The 18,527-nt window shown below is 39.8% G+C and overlaps 1 protein-coding gene across 5 annotated transcripts in view; it reads right to left on the bottom strand.

The window, feature by feature from the left end:
• CAPRIN1 (cell cycle associated protein 1) overlaps positions 1-18,527 on the bottom strand; it is a 47,098-nt gene that overhangs the window by 4,714 nt on the left and 23,857 nt on the right. For 2 of the 5 annotated variants that reach the window (XM_077322130.1, XM_077322131.1), the window contains exons 7-18: positions 17,363-17,500; positions 16,359-16,411; positions 16,188-16,274; positions 12,701-12,856; positions 10,982-11,090; positions 10,012-10,073; positions 7,587-7,697; positions 6,913-7,062; positions 6,560-6,713; positions 5,846-6,040; positions 4,913-5,013; positions 1,003-1,066 (exon numbers count right to left, since the gene is read on the bottom strand). In XM_077322130.1, the coding sequence (XP_077178245.1) occupies positions 1,003-1,066; positions 4,913-5,013; positions 5,846-6,040; positions 6,560-6,713; positions 6,913-7,062; positions 7,587-7,697; positions 10,012-10,073; positions 10,982-11,090; positions 12,701-12,856; positions 16,188-16,274; positions 16,359-16,411; positions 17,363-17,500 (1,380 nt within the window). The remainder of the gene's footprint in view (positions 1-1,002; positions 1,067-4,912; positions 5,014-5,845; positions 6,041-6,559; positions 6,714-6,912; positions 7,063-7,586; positions 7,698-10,011; positions 10,074-10,981; positions 11,091-12,700; positions 12,857-16,187; positions 16,275-16,358; positions 16,412-17,362; positions 17,501-18,527) is intronic. The other 3 variants (XM_077322134.1, XM_077322133.1, XM_077322132.1) reach the window with 3 other exon arrangements.

Raw genomic sequence — 18,527 nt, 5'->3', positions numbered from 1 at the left:
GACCAACAAATTTATATTCAAGGTATGAGCTTTCATGTGCACACACTTCCTCAGATACAGTTGTATTTGAGGCAACGTGTGTGCACACTAAATCCCATACCTTGAGTAAAAATCTTTTCATCTTAAAGGTGCCACTGGACTCTAAATTAGTTTTTTATCAGACCAACTTCCAGTGATGTTCCAGAATGCAGCTTCACGATACTGAAAGTTATCAGAAATTCCTGTAACTCCCTGCTGCTCTCTGCAGCTTTAAAAAAATAAGTTGTGGCAACCAAATTTCCACTATGTGGTCTGAGATCCAACCGTTTACTGAACTCATTAAGAGTTGAAAATAAACAGATGAACCACTAGAGATAATAAGCTTAACCCAATAGCACTGGATCTGCATATGGAGTTCCCCACCTTGCTTGGACAGCATGAAGAGCACTGCCTCCTTTATCACCCCTCCAAACCTTCCTCTGTGCCACACTGACTCCTGTGAGCAGGTGCTACACCCTGCCCAAGACTAGGTCAAGCCCACTGCTTTATTTAGCACTGAAGTACTGGCACACCAGATAAAAAAGAAAAAATATAAAAATGCAGCAAAATTTATGTACCATACACACACACATACAAAAACAGAACTCCACGAAGGCTACAAGTAACACAGCATCTTTATTAAAACTCAAGTAGCAACAGTAAGATACAAATGCAGCAATTATTGGGGCTTAAAAGGGGATAAGAGCCTGCCAAACCATTTTACCGGCATAAGTGCACGCCTAACTGGGTAAGCTTACATTTTCCAATATTTGTGTGAAGAGTACAAAATAGCCAAGTAGCCTTAAATATAAAGCTCAGCAGGCAAATTTATTCCATACACAGCTCAAAAGTTAATTAGCAGCTTCCAACAAATGGCTTGGAAATTTAAAAGTACTTGAAATGAAATATAGAATGTTCCCTTCAGTCTGCAACTCTCTAGAATTTCTCCAGATGCATATCAGAAATTCATCATTTGAATATTACCTCGAGGGGCTCCCCGAGGACCACTTTGTCCAGAGCCACGCTTAAAATTCTGTTGATATCCATCCTGAAATAAATCAGAAGACCAAATATTTGTTTAGCACAGTTGTTTTAAAGGATTATTTTTAATACTTTTAAAGTACCATACATCACCCCCTGGCCTAGGATCCAAAAGTCAACATGTGGTGTTCCACAGTTCCTTCTTCCAACCATATTCTCCCTGCTCTAGCTGCCCCTAAATGGCAGACAAAGTCCTACTCCAGACTAGTATTTGAAAACATGTGAGGATGCTGTGGCAAACATTTAGTTTAATGGAAAGGTCATGCACAGTCAAACAGGGCTTTTGAGATCCCAGCAAGTGATCAGACATAACTGCATGTAATAAAGCAGACTAGAGTACAGAAATACTCAACTTCACTCCCCACCCTCCTCGTATGGAAGTAACAGTACTAATTTACCCTGGTGGTGGAAAGTGCCATCAAGTCTCAGCAGATTTATACCAACCCCACGGGGTTTTTAAGGCAAGAGATGTTTAGAGGTAAGTTTACCATTGCCTGCCTCCGGATCACGACCCTGGTATGCCTTGGAGGCCTTCCATCCTAATACTAGCCAGAGCCAACTCTGCTTGACTTCCAAATCTGAAGAGACCAGGCCAGCCTAGGCTATCCAGGCAAACGTGATCTCCTGTTAAGGATTATAATACAACAATTGGGAACCTACAATGAACTGTAGGAGGCATCTGCTTTCCTCCTTCCCTTTAAAAAAAACCCCATCGTCTCCCCTTTTTTCCTTCCCTCCTTCCAGGATTCTCAATCTCAGCCTTTGCAACAGACTATATTCTACATCTGAGCTGTTTAAGTTGCGGGCTTTAAAAAAACAAGTTGAAAATTATTTCTTCTGGATTAAAACTGGCTGAATGTTGAATTGTTATTGCTTTATTGCCTTCTTTATTGTTTGCTACCAGCACCAACAGGAGTTTGTGCTGAATAAATAAACACTGATGTCAGGAATCGGCTTGAGTTATTTGTTAACAAGAGTTTTTTTCTCTGCAAAGAAAAAAGCCCACGAGGAATAGTTCTTTTTATTGTGGTTTCTGTACTGTGTGTGTTTCCCCTTTTCTCTTACAATCTCCAGTTAGGACCTGAAGTGTCCTGGAATCATAACAGATCTCCCAACCACAGAAACCAGTTCCACAATCAGTTTCAGGATGGGAGATTCTTGGAGATTTGGAGAAGCCTTGGGAGGGTGGGGTTTGGGGAGGGAAATGATCACAACATTGGATACATTGACCCTGTTGAAGTACTTTTATCTTTGGTCTATGACTGCAAATAAATTTGGTTTGAAGTTATAATGCCACAGAATCCACCTTCAAACCATTTTCTCCAAGGGAATTTTTTTTGCCATCTGGAGAGCAGCTGTGATGTCCAGCCCCTTACCTGTAGGTTAGCAAACCTAGCTTCCATGGATGAACTGTTTACTTTGGATGGTGGGATCAATTATTTTATTTATTTATTCCATTTATTTATTACCCGCCACTCTTGAGACTGGCTTGTGGCAGATTACAATCAGTCCAAATAAAACCCATTAGTACCCTCTAGACATAAATACACAACAAACAGAACTACAAACTAGAAAACCAGAACATGGCGGTATTCAGCTCCCAACACCCGCACTAACAACTAACTGAGGGGTGAGGAGAGGGAGCACAGATGATAGATGCTATATCGTTACCCCTCTATGCACCGGGGCATTATACCCTTCTGAAGTCCCTCCCCAGGTTCCCCCTCCCAAATCTCTAGAAATTTCCTAACCTGGAGGTGACAACCCAATCTCCTTCCCACCTATCACCCACCCTACCTTTATCTACCTTTTGTCTTAAGCACCCCCACTGTCATGGCAACGTCTAACATAGAAAAACTAATTGTGTCCTAATTGTGTGGTGCCAGCTGCTAGGCCATGCCACCCTGCATGGGTAAGAGCCCTCAAGGACTTGTGGGGTGACACTTCAATTTCCTGTGTTCCCCTCCCCAAAACTATTTCCTCTTCCACTGCCTTAGGCAACCCCTATAGTCTCTTCCCTTTCATGTCTCATTCTCCTCTTCTCAGCCATTCATCACCCTACCTTTTATCTGCCTCTCATCTTCAGCTGTATTTATTTTTATTTACTTCACTTGTAGCCTACCCTTCTCCACAGTGGAGACGAAAGCAGCTTACATTGTTCTCCTCTCCTCTTTTTAATCTGTTCAAAAGGTCCAAAATCACCCCCTGAGATTTCAAAGAATACTGGAATGCAAATCTGGGTCTCCCAGCTCTAAAGCTCTAACTGCTACAACCACATTGACTTTCACAGGGTGGCTGCTGTTGAACTAGCAGGCAGGCAGGCCTAGTTGAGTAATTCTAGTCAGGTGGTAACAAGTCATCAGAGGTTGCTTACAGGCCTAGGGTTTCCAACCTCCAGATAGGATCTGGAGATCTCCTAGAATTACAGATGAATTCTAGACATATAGATCTGTCCCTTTGGAGAAAATGATGACTTTGGAGGGTGGACTCCATGTAAAGTGACCACATTGTCCCACTTTTGGAGGGGCATCTGGGGGTAGCTGGCAAATTGTACTTATGTTGAAATTTTAAACATATTTTACAATACTATTTTTGCATTCTATGCGTTCTGTGAAATGTTTCATTGCTCCATATAGACCAAATTTTTAATCAAGAACTCCCCCGGTCAATGGTGTCCCGCTTTACCAATATTAAAATCTGGTCACCTTCTCTATTTATTTTTATTTTATTTGTTTAGATTTCTATACCGCCCATTTCTTTGCAGCTCTGGGTGGTTTACATTGAACAGTATATAATACAAATTACATGGAACGATATATAGTAACAACAGTATGTAACATCAACTTTCAAATAAGGCATCAAAACATTGCAAAACCACAGTATAAATAACAATTAACAGTAACATTGGGGGTTGATTCTTTCATGGGTTGGTTCTTTCAGTCTGGGGGTTCAGCAGCTATTCTACATCAGTCAGCCTCAAGTGAATGCCTGGTGGAAGAGCTCCCTCTTGCAGGCCCTGCGGAACTGTGGAAGTTCGGGCAGGGTTCTGATCTCCTCAGGGAACTCGTTCCACCAGGTGAGGGCCAGGACCAAGACAGCTCTGGGCCTGGTTGAGGTCCATTGTGCTTCTTTGGACCAGGGATCCACAGCCAGTTGGAGGTGGCGGAACGTAGGGCTCTTTTGGGGGTATAGGCAGGGAGGCGGTCTCTCAAATACACTGGGCACAATATCTAGTTGAGGCCTCTCCCTCCCCCCCCCCCCCACCCTTTGCCTTCCTCAGACTTCAGCACAAGATTTCCAGTTGGCACTGGCAACTGATCAGTCCTTCCTCAAAGGCAAAAAAATAGGCCTGGAAAGGGCCCTGCCCTTTCACCCCCTGCCTTTTCCCTCACATAAATCTAGCCTGTAGTACTATGGCTGCCTAAGTAATAGCTACTAGGAGAAACTATTCCTTAAAACTACACACATTCCTTTTACCATTTTTGCCTTTTAAAGAAAGAACTGTTTTATTTTTGATTTTTTAAAAAAGATTTCACACTTTTCTGCTTAAAGAAGCATCTATTTGGCATTTTCACAATTTCAGTCACCATTTTTTAAGTACCCAAGATTGGCCATCTTCAATATTGGAATGTAAGATAATCTGCCTGAAAAGCTTTGACTACTGAAAGTGTTAAATTTACACAAATTATTTTTATTACTACTACATTCAGGATATTAATTCTTTACAAAATTAAACATACTTAAGAAATTCATAAACTGTAAAAAACAAACAACCCCAAAAAATCAGAATGAACACTCTCATAAAAACCTTTATTCCAATAGTGAAGTTTTTCTTGCAGTTCAGTCAACTTACCCGCTGGTAGTTGGAATAGTCTCGAGGAGCATTGAATTGTGCCTGTGTGTAGCCACTATTTGGAGTGTTGGAAAATGAAGCGCGGTAGCCATCATACCCTCCTAAAAATCAGGATGAAAAAACCTTACTGAAAAGTATTGTACACCTCATGAGAGACATTTGAATATATTCAACAGACTAGAAATATTCAATAAAGGAAAAGCATTCAATATTACAAAAATAATCCATGTCACATCACAGATTAGGGGAAAACTGCAGCACTTAGGTGGTTCATTTGCCAGTAAACTTTTTATATCCATGGCACCCATAGCAACATTCCTCACATATGGAGTATGTTAAGCCTTCATGATGCAGTACAGGATGGCAGGAAGTTAAAAGTGTTTCTGGTTTTGCGCCACACAATCCTCTTTTATACAAAATTAGTGGACACGTATTTAAACTTCCCCTGGCTCCTGTATGCCATTCAATATCAATACTGCTGAAGGTTTTCACTCTGCTTTCACACTGTATATTTGCATTTAGCAAAGCTATTATTTTTCAAGTAGTTTAAGAATAGGAGGCACCAAAAATAACAATTCCACAAAATGTCATAATCTGAATAAAATAAAGACTTGCTTTTGTAAATCAAGGAAGCAACAAACCCTGAAAAAAGATGCAGCTGTTTAGCAGGTTGTAAATGTGGGAGTTACACACTACATTAAGTTAACCTCTACTGAAACAACATTGTTAGTTCCTTTGCATCCTTTACTAGACCTTTCCCCTCTTCTTTACTCATTAAAAACCACAGCAGAGTAAATGCAGCACAAGCTTAGACCATACTGCTATAAATTTCTAAAAAAAATAAAGCATGCCAATATATTGCTTAGGCTTCTGGACATTTTGCATTTCTGAAAAACATTCAGAATTAGTCTCAAAAGGTTTTTAAGTTTTTACCTCTAAACCCATTGGCTGGTCCCCTGTATCCATTCATTAAGCCTCGAGTGCCGCGTGATCCACCACGAGACACTCCCCGGCTGTTATAATAAGGCTGACTGTTACGTGGGAACCCAGTATTCTGTTGTGGAGGCTGCTGGTGGTTACCTGCCACTTGATGGGACTGGTCCGGGGAACCATGGTAGGTGCCAACCACTAAAATGAAATAACCAAAAAGTACATGATTGGTATTTATAACTGCAGTTTCCTAAAGATTCAAAGAATATCAAGCTAACTCACCAATATACTCTGCTTAAGAGCCACCAAGTAGGACAGTAAATGTTTACCTATCTAAAGAAAGATTGTTTACATAATTAAATCCAACATGGCAGTCTGAATTACCTAAACATGGCAGAATGTTCTCTAAACTGCATAGGGCTTAGCTTCAACATAACACTGACATATTTAATAGTGTTACTCTAAATTACTTTTTATTTACCAACGGGAGGGGGGGGGTAAATAATTTCAACACTGACTGATTAGGAAAAGAACAGCATTTTCCGATTTATACTTTTCTTTAAAATAAAAATTGTAAATTGCTTGTTCTCACCATGCATCTGGTAATTTTTTTATTCAAAATGAAGTTCTTAGCCATCATTTATATTTGATCTACATTTTTTTGAAAATTGTTTTTTAGAACTAAACATTTAGAGGCTTCATATTTTACAGGTGTACCTGTCTGGAGCTGCTGTTCTTGCTGAAGTTCTGATTGCTCTACTTGATGAGGCTGACTGGAGAAAGACTGGCTGTAACTGGTCTGGTACTGGGTTTGTTGCTTTAAGGTTTCTGGCTCATTCACAGGAGGAACAGGTGCATTCATGTTAAATACCTACATGAAAAATAAATGGGACCCTATCATACATTCACAGTATATTCTTTTGTATGAAAGACTCTTAAGGAACTCATGAAAGATTAAGTGCCTTGTAAATTTACTCATAGCACAATTAATCATTGCTTTTTCAGGATGTTGAAACATCCTGAAACATTTGCCCTCTCAAGTGCATGGTCAATATTAGTTGTATACTTACTGTCTGCATGGACTGGAATGGAGCTGCATTGACATTGATTCCACTGCTATGCAAAGGTTTGCTAGTGGCAGCCTGGAATACCTGGGGCTGGGATGCAGCTGGAAGCGGTGATGTTGTTGGTGTCTGGTCTGCATTTAAAGTTATGGAAGCCTGACAAATAAATTGAGACCAATGTTAGTAATATCAAGGATTGCTATATTATCAAGTTGAGGCAAACACTCAGCAAAGGTTCCCAAAGCAACAACAGACTCCATGGCTTCTAATACACATTTATTGTTCTACACCATGGGGAAGAATTACTGTAAATCTCTTTCCCCATTACCTTTGAAGCTCAAATTAATGTGGGGAAAATAAGATCTTGAGGAGGTCACGGTATCTAAAATGTCCTTCCTATCAAATATACATCAATTTTATCTCCTCATCCTCTGATTAGCTGTGTACAAACTTAAATGTATATTTCTGAAATAAATGCTTCTAACAAAAAGAGTGTATAATATCAGGAGACAAAAACACATTTAAATACACATATACTCCAGCAAAATGACCAAGCAAATGAGACCTGGAGTCAAAATATCCTAGTTTTTCCACTAGAGGGTCACACATTACCTTCACCTATAAGTGTGGAAATGCAGTATGTGCACCCCTGCCAAACAAACTGAAGTCTCATAACTTGCCTGAATCTGGTCAATTGATTCTTTCTGAGGCCGCTGCTCTGTTGAATGAGAAGGTTGATACATGGGCTGGGATGCTGTATATCCCTCACTTGTGGAAGAAACCAAAGGGACCTGTCAAAGTTTTAAGATTTAGCAGAAACTCCTGCCAGGACCTCTGGGTAAATCCTCTATATGAATTCATGAGGCTTTGTGAACATCTATGCTAGCAACAATCTTCAGCATTAATTTAATCATTGTTAGAAACACTGAATGAGTGGGATTGAGAACTATGTAGTAATTTCTTCAAGTACAAAAACACAAAAGTCATATTTCAACAGTTTTATGAAATCCAGATTTAAAAAGTCATTTTTTGTTTGAACTGAATCCCCTTACTGGAGCAGTATTTGTTCACCTCCCCACAACAAAATCTTTCGGTAACAAATGAATTGTATCTCCCACCTGCCTTTTATGCTGTCTGCTTCTTTACCACTGTTTTTACTTATTACTGTTTTAAATTACTAATGATTTTTGCTGCTGTTTTAGTTTGTTCAGCCTGCATTGTCTTATTGTTTTTTTAATTGTATTTTATCAGTTTTATGTTGTTGCATGCTTTGCATGAATAAAAACTGACCACCCCACCTCCCACAAACACGCCTTTTTTGATAACACACCAAAAAAAAACCTCGTATCATATTGGAGTAACTACTGTAAATCTTAAATAAAATAATAGCTAGGTAATCTGTAACAGGATTACCAATATCTAAAGCTGGTTCTGACATCCGGACTCAGAACAATGTTATTTATGTGATGGGGTAGGACCGGCATGGAGAGCATGTTTGCACATTATCACACACAACAGTCTGCATGAACTAGTGAAACAAGCTTACAAGACTGCACAAGATACACAATGTGTGCAATTTTCCCCTTTATCAAAAACAGTAGAACCATACAAAATGGACAAATTGTTTATTTATATGCATGACTGCACAGCTCACATAAGACAAGAAGAAGAGTTGGTTCTTATATGCCGCTTTTCTCCACCTGAAGGAGTCTCGAAGCGGCTTACAGTCACCTTCCCTTTCCTCTCCCCACAACAAACACCCTGTGAGGTAGGCGAGGCTGAGAGAGACCTGATATTACTGCTCCGTCAGAACAGCTTTATCAGTGCTGTGGCGAGCCCAAGGTCACCCAGCTGGTTGCACGTGGGGGAGCGCAGAATCAAACCTGGCTCACCAGATTAGAAGTCCACACTCCTAACCACTACACCAAGCTGGCTCTCAGTGTTGAACACATGCACTCCTAAAGCACAGTTCCGACTCCCAATATGTGATGCCTGAACCAAGCTGAAGCTCAATAACGAATTCAAGGGAAATTAATTGACTAGTATATAATTTAGTGAATTCCTTAAATTTGCATCAACTTTGTAAAACAAATCAATGAGCAAACTTTCCTATTCCATCTTTTCTTAATCCTTTATAGATTAATCTCTTAATTTATCTGAATCCCTAATCTGAGCATAATTTTTTAGATCAGTAAAGTATTTAAATTACTGCTACAGCAGAAATAGCTGAGGGAATACAATGAGAAGGTAACTGGTAGTACAGGGCAGTTTCAAACATATGTCAGAGGGTTTCTTAAAAAAAATGTTTTTAAGTCTTAGAACAAGCAGAGAAAACCCTGTGTTTCTAATGTAACTATTTGCCTATGTTGCTAGACACAATGTTACGAAGTATTTACCAAAAAGACAGGCAGGGCAAACTGGAATATGGACTACAAGTTCAGCAAGCATGCAAGGACATCTAATATTATCATTGTTATGTAATAATGCCATTAAAATTTGCCTGGGCCTACCACATGGAACTCCATCCACAAATTATGTTGCAAGTGGCCACCCATATGGGTAGTGCTTATATGAAGCAGGCCTTAGTCTTCATTTGATTTGACTAGAAAGAAATGCATATTAATTTCCATCTTGAACAGAATGCAGGAAAAAACTATTCCCAAGAACTGGTATACTGATCAATACTGTTGGTTTGTAAAGACTGTGTGGTAATCATGTGACACCCTACTCAGATCTGTTTCATAACAGATATCAAGACCTCATATTCTGACGGTCAACATATAAACAGAAAATTTGCTAATCTCCCCCACAAGGCGCTCTCTATAATTGTGTCCTTAATTATTTTACTTCCCTGTAGGAGTACCTGAAGATAATAAGAATGTGATCTTCAAAAAGCAGATCTTATAATATCAATCAATGACTTTGCATACATTTTCTATGAAAAGAATGTGAAAGACTAAAATTAAGTTTCATCTGGTATTCAAGAACTCAACTCATCAAAAAACACTAGATTTAAGGTATTGCCCCTATGTTTAAGATTTACAACGCACACCCGTATACGTGCACATACATACACAGACATAGTATGCAAGGTACTTTTCTTACCTGCGATGCTTCAGGCTGCACAGGAACCTGAGTAGGCTGGGCAAGTCTGGATTCACTATGAACTGGAAATACAATAATATTTGTCTAATTAAGGGTTTGTATGTCATTAACTACTACTCTTTCATATGCTAAATTCTAACATCGTTCTGCTGTAGATTATTACATGAGAATAACATACACTAATTTTTAACTCAACAGTAGCAAGATAAGCTATCACGCTCTTCAAAACTAGTCGTTAATAAATAGTCCTAAACTATTACAGTGGCAAAGCCATTTCTCAGATTATGAACAATACCTCAGTCTAGTAGTTTACTTGATAATGCAATGACAAGATTATTTCTTTTACGTATATTCTGTTTTTTCTCTCCCCAATGAGGACCAAAGCAGCTTACATCTTTCTCCTGTAGTCCACTGCATCCTAATAACCACTATGCTATAAGGTACATGAAGCTCAGTGGCCCAAAGTCTGCCAGCAAGCTTTCATGGGAGAGTGACAATTAGGGTTGGGCGCTTCAGCGCCCAAAGTGGCTGTTCACTCCCGATGCAGCCAGCGCTGCGCTGCATGGGGGGGGGAGGGGCAAGCGTCGGAGGACTGGCAGGTGGACACACACATGCACAGAGCTCCACGCCTGCATGTGTACGCCCGAGCCTCCCCTTCCCCACCCCGCGGCGCTGGTTGAGCGAATGGCTGCTTTGGGTGCTGAAGCACCCAACCCAAGTGACAATCCCAACCTGCGTCTTCCAGGTCCTAGTCAAACAGCATAGCCACCACATCATGTACTAATGCACTATATTACAGATACTTCTACCATCACTTTTCATGAAAAACACAAGCTAAATCAATCAGAAAAAATCTAAATACATATTTACCATCACCAGATTTAGCTTTCTGAAAATGTAGTAATTTGGCATATATGAATTAACTGAACTGTTGCCATACTCTAACTAGGTACAATTTACCATTACAAACCTGGAGGGCAAACCATCTGTGGCATGTCCAAGTTTTGTGCTGGATTCATAGGCTGGGCTGAAACAATAGCAGGATCGAGCGCCTGGTTGTCAAATTCCAGCATGGAGTCCTAGATATAATTAAGATAAAACTCAAGCATGTTACACTAGAAGTCCTTTCCACAGTACTATAACTAGCCAGGTGCTCAATTCTGACTGAAATCAAATGGAAAGGTGAGATCATAAAAAAAAAAAAAACCTTTTCTGTTTTTTCTATGGCCCGTTATGCACGGCCGCCGAAATGGCGATTTCGGGTCACATGGAAAACGCGGAGGGGGAAGACGCAACGCACACCGGTTATGCACGGGGCGGGGCGCGGCGGCGGCAAAACCCAGAGTAACTGATTATGCATGTGGCGATCCGGGCGCCACTTCTGGTTGCGCCCCGGTCACCCGGAAGCTGCGCTTTCTTCCGCGTTTCACTGACACGGCTTTTTCGGTGGCATGCACCGAAGCTGCGGCCGGTTGCAGTCAGCTCCGTGCGTTATCGGTGATTTTAGTCGCCGCCATTCCATCCCGAATGTGCGTTATTCCCCTCGTGCATAATGGGTCTATGTGATGGACTGATGTTAAGAAACAGACCTTTCTTTACTCTGCCTTGAAGAAGAGTTGGTTTTTTATATGCTGCTTTTCCCTACCCGAAGGAGGCTCAAAGCGGCTTACAGTCGTCTTCCCATTCCTCTCCCCACAACAGACACCCTGTGGGGTGTGTGAGGCTGAGAGAGCCCTGATATTACTGCTCTGTCAGAACAGCTTTATCAGTGCTGTGGCGAGCCCAAGGTCACCCAGCTGGTTGCATGTGGGGGAGCGCAGAATCGAACCTGGCATGCCAGATTAGAAGTCCTAACCGCTACACCAAACTGGCCTTCCTGTGCTTCCCCAAAAAAGACTCATGAGAAAGCCTCAACTGATACTTTAAGAAGTGGTTTTTAAATTATTTATACATATATACACACATATATACGCATACATCTTTAACCATTAGTGGCTCTAATATTTTGGCAGAGCCACTACAGGTGGAGCGGTGTCTGGGACCCGTCCGGGTATCCGGAAACTGCTTCCAGCTGCACGGGCCAATTTGGGTGCACCGAGCGAAGCTGTGTGCATAAGGACTGGGCCAACCCATGGAGCATCGTTCCCTGGAGCCAGCCGCGAGGCACACTCACAGCCTTGCGGTCAGACACTCCCTGGCCATGGAGGACAGTGGACCACGCCAAGCTGCCCAGCCCGACATGCTGGCCGCCCACCAGCTTGCATGGCAGCCCGGCCCCTACCACAAACGTCACGCACACCCCAGACAGGTAGAGCGACTACGCAAACGTCATGGGCTCTCCCTGCTAGCACCCATTGCATCCCTGGGCATAACAGGCTTTAGGACTAATGTGTGTTTGTGTATACATACACACATACTCACACATACATTAATAATTACATAATATTCATTATATAATTGTATGTTTTAATATGCTGAGACCCACCCTGAGTCTATTGGAAAGGGTGGACTATAAAAATAAAGATTAGTATTATTAACAGAATGAGGTGCAGCATGAAAGACAGCAGGTTGAAGCTGGACATCCACAGAAAACACAGCACCCTTCTTCTATGCAATAATAGAACTACCTCTCGCTAGTTAGTGCCGATTTGGATCCAGCCCACTGCATATCTGTGAAGAAACTACATACCTGCATGAAGTTGTAGGGGCCTTGCATTTGTGCCATAAGGTCCTGTACTCGTTGTCTTCTAACAAGAGGATCTGCTTGGGCCACAGTAGAAAGCGTATGGGGATCTGGAACTGGAGGAGATGTAGTCTGTGGTTGTTGCTGGAGTGAATTTACTACCTACATCAGATGACATCAGAAGAGGTCAAAACATGAGTCCATCGGAAGGTTTAGTACTGGTCCATTATTATGATCAAACCACCAAATCTGCAAAATATATAATGTAACGTCTTGCAATAATATTAAACACCCCAAATCCAACGATTTTGGCAACCCTCTCTTTAAAATTACCTAAAACTAGAAAGAAGGAACAGAAGATTGATTTCAAGTTAAAAGTTGAGATTAATTTAAAAGTGCTAACACTTAAGCTTAGCTAAAGACAGAAATAAGTGAGAGGTAAAAGTCACTAAGAGTCCAAGATACAGAAACCTGGAAATCCAATACCAGCACAGTGGTTTATCTCAAAGTTGGGGGAGGGGGTGCTCACACACCTGAGTCAGTTCATAACAATGATCAAAAGAGAATTTACCCCAACAAGTTTGGCAAATAAGTCTATATTTTCTCTCCAATACTGCTTGGATGAGCATGTCCATCCTGTACACTTTCCTAGAACTCCAGCCTTTTGGGTGGGTGGGCCCCCTTAAACACTGCAACAACAATAACTCATATGATAAGGCTTATTGATCTGGCACTCCTTGGTACATAAACCTATTGATATACTTTTAAGCATTCCTTCCCCAGTTACTTTTACTATTACTTTACCGGTAACAATATGAACAGTGCTCTTTGAGCTAAGAGCAATACTAATTTAGTAAATATGAAGCAGTCAGCCATTCTATAGGAGCAAATTCTCATGGCTTCCTTTCAGTGGTTTGGATCTTAAGCATTGCTTCCATTGCGACCCTCACTGTCTGTTGCAGATGACAAGGCTTAAGATTCAAGCCAAATTTAGCTGTGGTTATTAGGCTATTTCAAATTATTTAGCATCTAAAGACATGCATCCTGTCTGTTTACTACATGCATTAAGCCAAGACATATAAGGTTAAGATTTTCAGGGAATCATTATGACTACATACTACCTCCAATCTGTACAATTAAATTATAGAACACCAATAAATCCAAAATTAGCATTTCAAGACGCAGAGGACTAGAACACACATTGTATAGCACAAATAAAAGGCACAGATAATATTACGTTTGGAATATAATTTGTATTTATAGTCCATAGAGCTTGACTTGATTCAAATGTAATTCCACTGTTCTCAATAATCAGAATTTAAAATATATAGTTCTTCCTATACTTTCACATATATGCAAGACTACCATGCAACCTCATGATTAACTATTAAGTGTCAGAATTTCTTAAGGAGAAATAACCAAAGTTCAAAAGGAACAGCCTTGAAACTACATGTCAAATGCTTTCAGCTTTTAGGAGTGTTTATGCCAACACTGTAATTCCACTGCCAAAACTACTGACAAAGTGGGCAGAACAAAAAGACTAGACTGTTTTATGTATGGTTCTCTGTTATAATGTAAACCGCCCTGAGCCTCTGGGGAGGGCGGTATAGAAGTATGATAAATAAATAAATAAAACTGCTCGAGCAGGATGATACTTGCACCTTCTCTTCAACAGTAGACAAATGTTAGTTCCTATTTTAAGTTAACCTGATAAAAGCTCATACACACTCAAAAAAGCTCTTATCGGCCTAAATGGATACATCAAAATAATCTGAAGAGCAACAGGAAAAGATCTTAATAAATGGAAAACTAACAGAAACAATTATGTTCAAAACAGGAAGATGCCAGGGATGTCCCATCACTTCTATTGTTTATTTCAGCTATAGAGGCACGAATTATAAAGGCTCATCAGGGTAAATATTCAAGAAATAAAAATGATTTCTTAGAAGTACGGCAATATGGTAAATGCTTGGGGAAAACTCGTCCAGGCAAGATATTAGAGACAAAAGAATTAATATTCAATGGGCTACTATATTACCAATCAAAAGCAAGATTAAAGATCATCAACATGAAAGATGGAGCTTTAAAAGAGATGAATACATTCGAACCCCTGATTACAAAGCAAAAAGATCATTTAGTACAGTGGATATATGTAATTACTTCAGCTAGAAACAGAAAAAGCAGTGAAAAAATATATTAAATCGATGCAGAATTTGAGAGAGCAAATACCCATACATCAACCGGAACAGCCACAAGAAAAAGAAATTTACAGCCAGTCAGGAGGAAAGAGAAAATTGTTACAAAACTTTTTTCAGGTGGTATGTTATTCCAAATAACATTCAAAAAGTAGACAAAACATTATAAAGGAAAATATTAGAAATGTCAAAATATAGATCTTTTATCAGATGTAGCAACTTGTAAAAAAGCAAAATTATATTGGGAAGAAATACATGGGGAAATGCACATTAGAATTTAAATTCTCTACGGAAGCTAAGAATATGTTATTAGGGATATCGCCAAATATATTACCAAAGGTTTTGAATGTTTTATGCGAATATATGTTGACAACAGCTAGAATCATCTACATAGCAAAATGGAAATTAGATGTTTGTTCGAGTTTAAATGAATCGGGAATAAATTTGCTGACTATGCAGTAATGCACAAAATTAACAACTTATTTGAGAAGTGGATTAATTTCAGTTTGAGGAGAGATGGGTTGTTTATTATGCAAGCATGAAGTAAATCTAGAATTAGACACAGTTTAAAATTATATAAAAATGTAACACATAGAAATGTATTACATTGCAGAAATCCCAATTTTTAATGTGAGAAAAAATATGCTTTTTTATAAACTGGGTATATTGAAAGTTGTAGCAAATATGTAGAAAAGAAGACATATGGAGTATTAATTAATGATGAAATCAATATAGCTGTAAAACATATTGGTTATGAATTTAGAAATTTAAACTGCCTGAAGTAAGAAGTGTTGTATTTTGTAGATGATGTTTTGAGGATTATTATGAAGGGAATACTGGAGAGAAAACATTTCCTGTTATATATTTGATAACATGATTTTTGATATATATAATTTGCTATGCAGCCCCTCCTTAATTCTCTGTGTCCCTTATATACTATTCTTTTAAAAACATATATACTTGTACAAAAAAATATCTGAAGAGCAAGCAGATTGTCTGTTGTCTATGGAAGAATACAGAAAAGCTTCAATAGCTATCAGCAACTGTATGCCTAAATACAAACTCCTATTGAAAAAGTTACCTTATGAGCTAATATTAAAATCCTTCCATTTTCACTATAAGGATTATCTTGTTTGAATCTATATTCCTGAATAACAGACTAACTTTTGACTATTATTTATTCTATGAAGTTCTGCTCACACTAGCTACATCATAAACCTGATTAGATTATAGCTGAATACCAGTCATGACAAGGGAATGAAATGGCAACTTTACCTACAGTGTACAGAACACCTTACCTCAACAGTTTCAACTGTCCACTCATCTACCTGTTCCTTCTCACTACTGCTGAACTGAGTCTCTGCCATGAACTGTCTGTTTACATACTAAAATAAAAGTAAGAGAGTACAACAGTAAGACAGCAGCATTCATTTTTAAAAGGTGACTACAATCTTTCCACTCAACAATACCTCTGTTGATTCAACTTCACTCGGTTCAGTGTATTCTTCTGTTGGCTCTGGCTCTACAAAGAGAACAGACCTTTTTAGGCAAACTGTATTAAATTCATATTACGTATTGCAAGTGTATTCCCTTCCATATTTTAGAATGTGAAAAGTACATCCCAATTTGCTCAACAGTCTTGGAAGCACAGCTGTAACATCATCTGGACACGACTTAAGAACTGTAAACTAAATTTAACATTAATATATGTTTGTAAGTGAAGTAGGTTCTCAAGCAATTGTAGTTGCAATGGTTCAAATTGAAAGCCAGCAGGTGGTTACAGAGTTGGCAATTCTTATCCTTATATTTAGTACATATTCTGATTGTCCTCCTTTGCAACCATAAATCACATGTCTAAGGAAATGAGTTAAGAATTCAGAATTTATACCTAATAGCCTTTTATGTAAGTTGGTCTTTGTAACAACTGCTAACTAAGCTACAAATTTCACACAAGAAGAACAAGAGTTGGTTTTTATATGCCACTTTTTTCTACATGAAGGAAGCTCAAAGCGGCTTACAGTCGCCTTCCCTTTCCTCTCCCCACAACAGACACCCTGTGAGGTGGGTGAGGCTGACAGAGCTCTGATATCATTGCTCAGTCAGAACAGCTTTTTCAGTGCCATGGCGAGCCCAAGGTCACCCAGCTGGCTGCATGTGGGGGAGTGCAGAATCAAGCCTGGCAAGCCAGATTAGAAGTCCGCACTCCTAACCACTACAACGAACTGGCTCTATAGGGGTTCTACAGGAGCAGGAGGAAGCACAGAAATGAAATTTCATAACATAGATATAGCTAGGTCTACTCTTTTTCTGTGGCACACCCCCAACAATTAACTATTAACTACAACTAAAAATATAATATGAATGAAAGCTGGAATAGGAAAGCTCGAGAAGCAATTATATACAATTATTTGTTAACTCCTAATATGGGTCTTTTCTAAATAAACATGCATAATAATAAGCATTTTGAATTTACCAGTTTCTACAACAGGATCCTCCACTGCAGGTGCAGGCGATATCTCCTCCTCTTCACACAATCCATTTTGATGGTTGTGGGTACTATCAAAGTAAGTTGTTTGCAGAATGCGTTCAATGACTTCTTTTAGGGCTTTATCTATAAATAAAACAAAAACATGGCAAGGTTGTCAACTGCTGCTCCCCCCCCCCTTAATTAATTTCATCCAATATTCTAACCAATCATTCCACATAGTGGAATATTTAGAGTGGATACAGCTATCCTGTAACCTCAAATTCTTTATGAAAGTCTTGTGGTATTCATGGATGATGTAAGCATGTGCAGTTTAGAGATGTCCCAGAAACCAAATTTCTCCTGCCGGCACCAACTACGCAGCCAGTGATTCACCTCCATTATCTTCCTCTCCCGACGCATTCCTCTTCCCTTGACAGGCAAGATTGAAGAGAATACCACTTGTGCCCCCATTTGCTTGAGCTTCCTCCCCAGATCTTGATAGTCTTTTTTTTTGCTCCTATTAAAAAAGACTATCAAGATCTGGGGAGGAAGCTCAAGCAAATGGGGGCACAAGTGGTATTCTCTTCAATCTTGCCTGTCAAGGGAAGAGGAATGCATCGGGAGAGGAAGAGTAATGGAGGTGAATCACTGGCTGCGTAGTTGGTGCCGGCAGGAGAGATTTGGTTTCTGGGACCATGGGATAGGCTTTCTTGAGGAAGGCCTACTAGCACCTGATGGACTGCACTTATCGAAACTGGGGAAGAATGTGTTTGGCAGGAACCTGGGGAGATTCATCAGGAGAGCTTTAAACTAAAGCCACTAGGGGAAGGAGACGATCAACATAGGGAGTATATGGAAGGAAAACGATCGGAGGCAGCCAAACCGGCAAGGCCAGCTCATACGGAACCAAAAGTAAAAGGATTCAGATGTCTTTATACTAACGCCCGAAGCATGGGCAATAAAAAGGAAGAGCTGGAACTTCTCATGCTGATGGAAAGGTATGATCTAGTAGGCATCACAGAAACTTGGTGGAATGATTCTCATGACTGGAATGTAATGGTGGATGGATATGAACTGTTCAGAAAAAACAGAATAGATCGAAGAGGTGGAGGAGTGGCACTGTATGTGAGGAAAGGGATTACCTGTCAGGAAATTCTAGTGAAGGAGAGCA

The sequence above is a fragment of the Paroedura picta genome, chromosome 2 (assembly GCF_049243985.1).
Source record: "Paroedura picta isolate Pp20150507F chromosome 2, Ppicta_v3.0, whole genome shotgun sequence".
Classification (NCBI taxonomy): domain Eukaryota; kingdom Metazoa; phylum Chordata; class Lepidosauria; order Squamata; family Gekkonidae; genus Paroedura; species Paroedura picta.
The sequence above is the reverse complement of the archived record's forward strand: the minus strand, read 5'-3'. Positions and strand labels throughout refer to the sequence as shown.